Consider the following 8,747-nt stretch of genomic DNA (forward strand, 5'->3'; position numbering starts at 1 on the left):
ATGCAAATATGAGACAGTGTGTTAGACGTTAAGATCCATTTACTCTTTATTATTGATTAATTATTTTGGACCCTCATGAAAACAAAACATCTTAAACCAGCTTGCTGCCTGCCCAAACTGGTCTCCCAGTCCTACCCAAAAAGTGTCCCAAATTATTCTAAAACCAGCCAAAAGAGCAGCCTGGGAAACCAGTACATTAGCTTAAGCTGGTTTATGATCTTTTTTTTTCTTCAGCAGGAGAGGGGGAATGTTTCAACCCATAGACTAAACAATAGCAGCCTTTTGCTAATATCCCTATTCTGCCACGTTATTCATTCATTCTACTAAGCATTATAAGTTCACATTGGAATGACACGATAACAGTACAGACAGCAACGTATGTATAGCACCTACGAACAGAAACACCTGAGCTCGCAAATGTCTACATGATTTCTGCGCACTGCTTAATGTGTTTGTAAACCACATCAATCCTGTTCTGCAACGTAAGCGCTTGCTCTTCAGACAGAGAGCCCAGCTCGCGCGCCAACGGTTCCCTCGCGCGGTACAGTTCACACAGCAGCGTCGCGCTGTTTCCGGAGCGCTTCAACTCAGAAACACGTCGGACTGTACTTCTGCGAAAAATACACGACGAACCCAGCAGTAGTCTGTGATATCGTTCCCACAAGTCAAGCACTCTGTATCCGTGAACAAGCCCTGCCTCGTTATCAATAAAAAGCAAATGTCCGTTGCTTGTTTTGAGAAGGTTATTAGTGGTCCTCTCCATCACGCGCGCGTCCCACTGGAGACTGAAAATGTGACTGACAATTCGATCAAAGTTGGCTGTTAAATAATCAAATATGATTAGATCACTCCATTGCATTAACTCAACCAGATACGTTACAGTCATGTTAGATATATTCTCAGCAGAGAGTTGCAGACCTCCTGCTTGCTGTTTCCGCAAATGCAATGGAATAAACACTCCAGTGACATTTGGGATGAACTCAGTGAGAGACACAATGGCATTTGGCGACCACTCTAACGCCTCGATATTTCCTCGCACTCTTGCCCACTGCTCACTGGACAGGTTCAGTTTGGAAAGCGCCAAGGGCGGAAGGTTGGAAATCCCAAGCAGTTCCGCTAGATAATACGAGAGCGTTTCTCCCAGCACTTGATCCGCGTCGATGCCGTATCGCACGCATGCTCTCGTGCCGTCGGCGAAGGTCGCTAGGCGGTTTGTGGGTCGGCCGCAGCCCGCTTCCAGCACAACCACCCGAGCGTCCCGAACCTGCTCTCTCCACTTCCTCTCGTGCTCCACGCCAAAAACACGAGTGGAGAGACCGTCGAGCCACGAGCTCCAGAAGACCCGGTGCTCGATCGCGTTATCCAGAATACTAAAAGTTTTTCCATCGCGCAATGCTGCGTTCACCGGCGCGTGTCTTTTAGAAATATTTACCTGCTCGTTTGCAACAGAAAATACAACGTCCCGTTCAGTGGATTGCTGGACAAATACGAACCAAAGATGCAACTTCACATTTCCAATCCACGTAACTATTCCAAGCCACATAAAAAGTGACGCGCATAATTTCACCTTGCCGGCGTTCATGATTTCAAAACGCATTTAGTCCATTTCGCTTTCCATTTACCTCTTCTTACATGAGTCTTCTATGGCTAAAATATGATCATTATGAATTCTCCTCTGCTATGCGATGTTCCCTGCATCTCCTCCCATACTCTTCCAGCCTTCAGTACAGCTTCAATCGCATGGACGCGAATCATGTGACCAAACTCAGACCATGAGACTTGAAATGTGGTTTCATATTTCTCCAGGGGGAATGCCAATGACGAAAAGGTTAGATGAGGATGTTTAGACCTTTCTGGTAAATGCACAGGAAAGTATTCGGATTTGATATATTTCAAACTTGTCTATCAACAGTAGCTATTTATTTGAGTAAACGACTCAGATTGAGGTCTCTAGCGACCTATCAGTTACGTGGCGTGATTAGTTGGCGGGTTGTTACTTAAAGGTACACTCAGTAACTTTTGCTTATTGAAAAAGTTTTACACATAGAGAAATGAACAGTACTAAGCCATACGCTCACATGAGCTAAAGGTTCCTATCATCATAGCCCATCAAAACAGGCAAGTGATACAAGTTGGAAAGCAAGCCTGTGGTAAATGGTGTAAATCACTCAACTTTCACAGTTTGCTTTATGTAACAAAGACATTTAGTTGTTAGCCTATATGTATAAATAAGTGATAAAAGTAGACATTTTTCATCATTTTGAATTCAGAGAGTTGTTTGAGTTTATTGTTCAAAATATAATTATTTTGTTTGGTAATAACAAGGTACACGTTTCCCAGGTGCATTTGAAGGCAGCGTTACTACTACTTATAATAATGTTCACTTTATATAGTGCTTTCAGATAGTGCTCAAGGAATTTTAACAAGCATAAGCATGAGGGTACATCTAAACAAAACAAGCAAATCAGGTGATATAATAAATGTTTACAATGTACATACAGCAGACACAACATTGTTGAGCCTGAGTCAACAGGATAGTCCAGAGTGATAATAACTGGTGTGTGCGGTCCACCAGACAGCGCAAACGCAATGAGTCTGAAAGGAAAAATTAAACGTCCAAACAAGCAGTTCTTACTGGAGTCATGAAACAAACGGCAATGATTTGCAGCTCTCACACCACAGATTGGGAATAAATGCGGGGACAGGAAGCGCCAACCATAAACACATGATGGTCACAGCTGCCACACTGCAAAAGGCGTCCAACACAGCCACTGCAGCGAGAGAACTCACGGCAGACCAGTGACATAACATTTATTTATAGGCCTAGTACATTTGAAAATTCACCATTAAACAATGCATTTTTTTTTTTTCAACAAAGACATTTTCAACATTCATTTGTTAACAATTGATTTGGTGTGGTACTGTTTGGTCACAACATTCTGGGTTGTTTTGTCATGTGTGAGCTGATCCTACTGTCATTCTGTTTTGGCTTGTTACTTATTTCTTGAATGCACTGCCAGACATACAGCTGGTCAGACCATGTTCCCAAAATGTCTGGCCAGGAGCATGAAAAAGCTGCAGGTGTTGTGCCTAAATCCTCCCCCTGCCACCATTCTGTCACTCTTCACATAAATGCGTGCACACTGATTTTGGAGCTTTGCACCTGCTGAGAAGACTAGGATATGTTGTGGTTTGATGTGTTAGATACCTGTTTGCAGGTTCCCAAAATAAGATGTCGGCATAGAGGAACAAAGTCAAACCAGGAGCATTTGTTAGCCAACTGGTCGCAAGTTTCTGTTACCAGCATAGTATTCGGTTTTTCCAAAAACCATAGTTCATATGGACATTTCCAAACAGCATCTCAGAGATCTCAAATTTATGAATTTGCAAAAGTTATTACTCAGTCGTATATTGTTGAACCAACGTGGCATTGTACTTTGATATTTAAGCAGTGAGTGAGTAACATTGTTGTATGGGAAATGCACCCCAGATCAGAATCACAGAACTGTTACTTGTGTGAAGTTCTACAATATATAAAAACATGGGCTTTCGAAATACACTAAAATGTTTAGAACATATTTATTTAATGAATATACAAAAACAGTGGTTTATCTGTAAAAACCTAAAACTTTGGTCCTATGCCCTCTAGACAAGTCTGCACTGAAAAGTTGCTAGAAGGTCAAAGAAAACGAAATAAGCTTATCTGTATAGAGATGTTGTTATGTTTTATGGATGGAAGGGTTGACAAGGAGGCCTGTCTTTGCTAGGTTGGGTTACAGGTGTTGTTCTTTCATCCTGGCCAATTTGTCTGAAAGGAGATTGGTGCAGAGACTGTGAGCTGGTCTTTAAGAACAGGTTTTGTCATGTTGTATGGGCTCTATGTCGTTAGCTTGAAATGCATCAGACAATTCGAGTATGAGGACGGCTGATCTGGAGGCAGCTTCGGCCCACTGCAGGATTTCATTGAGATCAGGTGCAGCCTATGTGGAATGTCCACTTTTGAAGCCAGATGCAGGATGTTTTGTGGAAGAAAGTTAGAGACCTGACTGACAACAACTCAAAAATAAACCTTAATAAAATATAAAAAATAAAAAAAAATTCTGCTCCAGGCTGCTTCATCACTGGGCCAGCTCAAACATAACCAGAAGAATCATATTAATCGCTTAGACAGGCTTTCTAATTGTGATTTAGCAAAGCAAATAATACGAGTAAGAAGCTATATTGATTTTGGCAATTAATCTAAAAAAGCTATACTTTCATACAAAGATTCTTACAAACAAGGAACATCGTAAGCAATTTGTCATATATTAAAATTATGAATTATACTTTTTGTACATAAAACCTCACGTTATGCAGACACTTCACTCCATTTTCCATTCCGCATTATTGAAATGTATTTAATGGTCCATTAATCTTTTATTTTCTGAATGCAACTTAGAATAGTTACGCAGGTGGTATAAAAAGGACCAACATTAAAATACAGCGACTAAATATTGCAGAGCTGAGCAGAGTGTGGGCCAAAGTGGCAAAGTACTGAAGTGTCTGTTCCCTCGGTGTTCCTTCTCATTGCAAATGCACGTTTTAGCGAACTTTGTCCAGAATGTCCATGAATATTTTAGAGAGAAGCCCTTTTCCCTTCAGAGTGCCCTCGAGCAAGACATGCTAAGTAGAACACACCATCAGCAACGCTTCTTGAATGTTTCTTATTTGGTAGTTGAGTCTACCTCAAAACATCCAGAGGCAAGTCTAGGTTTTCAATAAGTGATTACAGTCTTCTTCTATCATAAGTTATACAGCTGTGCAAGCAGGGCCGTTTCTAGGCATAGGCGAGCTAGGCGGTCGCCTAGGGTGCCACCAGCTGAAGGGGCGCCAATGAGCGCACGTACTGGCACTTTTATTTTGACTGAAATAATAATGCAATAACGGACACTTTAAATCAATGTTTCAAGAAACAACAAAAAAATTTAACAAAAAACAGATAAAGACAAAAAAGTAGCCATTGATAATATCTAAACGATATGTAGTAGTATAGTATATAGTATCCAAATCAAAATGTAATAAAATTAATTTATGTGTAAATTATGTGCAATGTCTTAGCCACTAGGGATTGTTACATAGGGCTATACAGGCATCTAGTGGCAACACAGTGGTATTACAGATACTAAATTGTGCAAAATGTTTATCTTAACAGTCAATTTACAAATAATGGCAATGGGGGGGGCAATAGGGATTTCGCCTAGGGCGTAAAATTGGCTAGAAACGGCCCTGTGTGCAAGAATATAATCCAATATTGCTTAGACGTTGATGGATTGTGACTGCCCCTTAACAGAAGTAAAACGTTTGTGATAATCGAAACTATCATTCAAATATCCCTTTAAAACTGCCAGTGTGATTCATTAATATTTGTCCAAGATAAACACTCCGTTTGGAAGGAGATGTTTATTTGAAAATATTTTTAAGACTCTGTCCTTTCTGTGGAATTTTGTTCGTATGTAGCTGCCACAGCTGAAACAAATTAAATGTCAGAGTTGCATGTAAAACATCTCTGACAACCCCTCAAAAAACAAAACAAAACAAACAAAAAAACATGTCGATAATTTTAGTAATTGTATTGTACGCATATGCTGTTTGCCTGCTGTTGGACACATTGATGTTTGACTTCAATAGTCGTAAAACTGCTAAACATTCTGAGGACATAAACATCTTAGAATTTGTTTTCAATATGCACACAATACTAAACATGCAAAGCTTCAGTGTATGGATTTGGGTTTTGATTTGATTTTATTGTTTGGAGAGAATGAAAATAATTTGAGGAGGGTTTCTATGGAAAATGAATACTGTATGGTGTAGAGAGGGTGGAAACAGGCAGTAATAAAAAATAAACTGGAAAACAGTTAAGGCTTTTTGCAGAGATCCTATTTTGAACAAAAGTATCATTAGACTATACTTGTCTAATTATAAATATTGATAGGTCAGATCAACAGTTGTTTACCAGCAGGATATTTTTTTTCAGTGTGTTTGTGCTTTGTGTCTCGTGACACATTTGTTAATCATCACAGTCATAAGAGCAGGGGGTTTTCTTCATTCAGACAGAATGAGTGTATTTGGGAACAGTTAAGAACATGGAAACTCGGTTTCCATGGGAACTCAAAACAAACGGGGAAATGTTTTCCTCTTTAGTCTGTCCTGCTGAACCATTCTACCAAACTAGAAAACAACTTACATCTGTCTTTGTGACACCAACCTTAGAGAATCACATATATTTTTCTCATATCAAAAGTGAAAGTTGCAGCAGAAGACTGAAAGTCTACATGTAAAGAAAATAATCCAAATGGATCAGTCAAATGGAGAAACAGATGGGGGAGGGGTTAAAGAGAGAGAGAGAGAGAGAGAGAGAGAGAGAGAGAGCGAGAGCGAGAGCGAGAGCGAGAGAGAGAGAGAGCAAGGCAATGAAAGAGAGTTCTCAAAGTCAGTCATTTGTAGAATACATTCCCACATCCCATTATCTGCTTGACCAGTGAAATGGTGCCAATTTATTATATTTATTTATATATATATATTCTCCCAAAAGTGTGTTGTCAGTACATAAATTATAACCTAAATTAGTATTATTAAAGACTCCACTACACTTCTCTAGAAACTACATTTACAGTTTTTTACATTTACAACTTTTGTTCCAAGCTGCTACAACAGCTTGGTTTGCTGGCAGAGGAATATTTAGAAGTAACTTAGTAACTGTGTCTAACAAATAAACAAACATGACATTGGTAAGAGAATGGGTTAAAGGTTTCCCCTTGCTCTGTATCAAAGGTCTTACGTCACAGCAACAGTTGAGCAGTGAAACTGCAACAGACTGTAAATTGAGGGAGAGAGTGAAGCAAGAGGAACTGTCTGAGAGAGAAGAGAGAGAGAGAGAGAGAGAGAGCAGGAGATTTGACAGCCAAGTTGCTTCAGGGCCAGTGGATCTGGTTTCTTGATGTGGTTTCATGTTCTTTTGCATTTTAACACATGAAAGGTGAGCAGCTACGTATTTGCATATATAGTTTTCCAGCCTGTGAGACAAAACACAGATTTATTTGTATCCAGTAATTATTTTCTTAGTAAATAGAGCAAAGCTGGTATCAAACAAATTAAGAAATTATTACAAAGCCAAACGTGAAAAACACCAGTCCTTTGCTCTCTTTTATTCCATTGGATTGAAGAAACATAAATCTTTAGCAATTCACACGATATGAAGTTCACAAAGTCACATGGAGCAGGACTACTAGGTTGGACATGATGAACAGGATGCATAGGATAAACAGGATGGTTTTAAGTCACTACAAACAATACAAAAGAGAAATCAAACTCATGAAATTAATTCATCAATAAACGTCAATATTGTATTCAATCCAAATAGGGACTAAATATCTAAACAATTCAAATAAACTAATTCAAACTATACAATTGGCAAATAGACTTACTTAACGCATCCTAAGGGAAGGACTCAAAGAACATGGTTGGGTGTCCATTCAAACCCACACCTCACCAATGCAAAAGGGACAAAGGAAGGAAGTAAGGTCTATTTATAGACCTTAACCAGGGGAATATGGGTAATGTAGTGCACCATATATGGAAATGTAGTTTACTAGGAATTGTGGGAGATGTAGTACAAAGGAAAAATAAGAAAAATTAGAAACAAATTAGTCAAATTCACAACAACCATTGCAAGTCCATAACCCATAATAACGCTTCCTCCAGTGAGGAAGTGAATCCCCTGTTGTCCTTTCACATCGGCTAACATGTTTGTTTAGAACAGCTTTCACTTGTAAACAGTGCTTGATCTGTGCATATTTCTCTCCTAATTCAGACGAGATGGAGTTTTTCACTGGATAAATCAATATTATGGATTATGGACACAGAAACAAGGGTTTAAAGGTTTAAAACATCTTCATATATTTGTTTACAAACACATTAATTGACATTAATAGATGGACTAGAGTCATGTGGATTATTGTGATGTTTTTATCAACTGTTTGGACTCTCATTTTGATGGCACCCATTCACTGCAGAGGATCCATTGGTGAGCAAATGATGTGATGCTAAATTTCAATTCTGTTCATGATGAAGAAACAAACTCATCTACATCTTCAGGTTGAGGCCTGAGGTTGAGTACACTGTCAGCAAATTTTCATTTTTGGGGTGAACTATTTCTTTAAAGATGGACTTTCTTGTCTTAACATTTTTCTCTGGCACAATATTGCCTCACAAATAATCACATCAGCTTTCACTGACTGATTGTTCAAAATAATGACTTTTCCCTGACTGAACAGGAAGATAAATTGACTTACTTTTCCTCTAACATGCCAAATGAAACGTATCACAGTGAACACTTCATTTGAAGAAGACACTGTTCACTTAATGTCAGTCAGATGAATTCTAGAAAATCATGCAAGACATTATGTCTCTGACTTGTAGTCTGCTTGATTTAGTTTTTAGGTCGCAGGAGGATAAATGTCCCGGCCCGCAGTGGAACGCCATGTGCCGTACCTGCTGTGAGTATGAGCAGATTTCATGTAAGTGCCCCTCCCAGGGAACGAAAGTGGGCTACGCTGTACCCTGCTGTCGAAACGTTTTGGATGAGTGTGACCCCTGCATCCTTCACCAGGGTAAGAGGGAACACAACTTTCTAGAAGTTTTGAACTTTAAGAACCTGGAAGTGTCATTTTCAACTTGAGCAGTTCATATTATGGATTTATATTGCATAC

At 39.2% G+C, this 8,747-nt stretch overlaps 1 protein-coding gene across 1 annotated transcript; it reads right to left on the reverse strand.

Moving 5' to 3' along the window:
• Nucleotides 1-256: 256 nt before the first annotated feature.
• LOC107730247 (four-jointed box protein 1-like) lies at nucleotides 257-1,690 on the reverse strand. The gene has a single exon (XM_016541018.1). It carries the CDS (start codon nucleotides 1,595-1,597, stop codon nucleotides 422-424), a length of 1,176 nt encoding a protein of 391 aa, XP_016396504.1. The 5' UTR covers nucleotides 1,598-1,690; the 3' UTR covers nucleotides 257-421.
• Between the last annotated feature and the right edge of the window lie 7,057 nt (nucleotides 1,691-8,747).

The sequence above is a fragment of the Sinocyclocheilus rhinocerous genome, unplaced genomic scaffold, assembly GCF_001515625.1.
Source record: "Sinocyclocheilus rhinocerous isolate Xijiao unplaced genomic scaffold, SAMN03320098_v1.1 scaffold368, whole genome shotgun sequence".
Taxonomy (NCBI): domain Eukaryota; kingdom Metazoa; phylum Chordata; class Actinopteri; order Cypriniformes; family Cyprinidae; genus Sinocyclocheilus; species Sinocyclocheilus rhinocerous.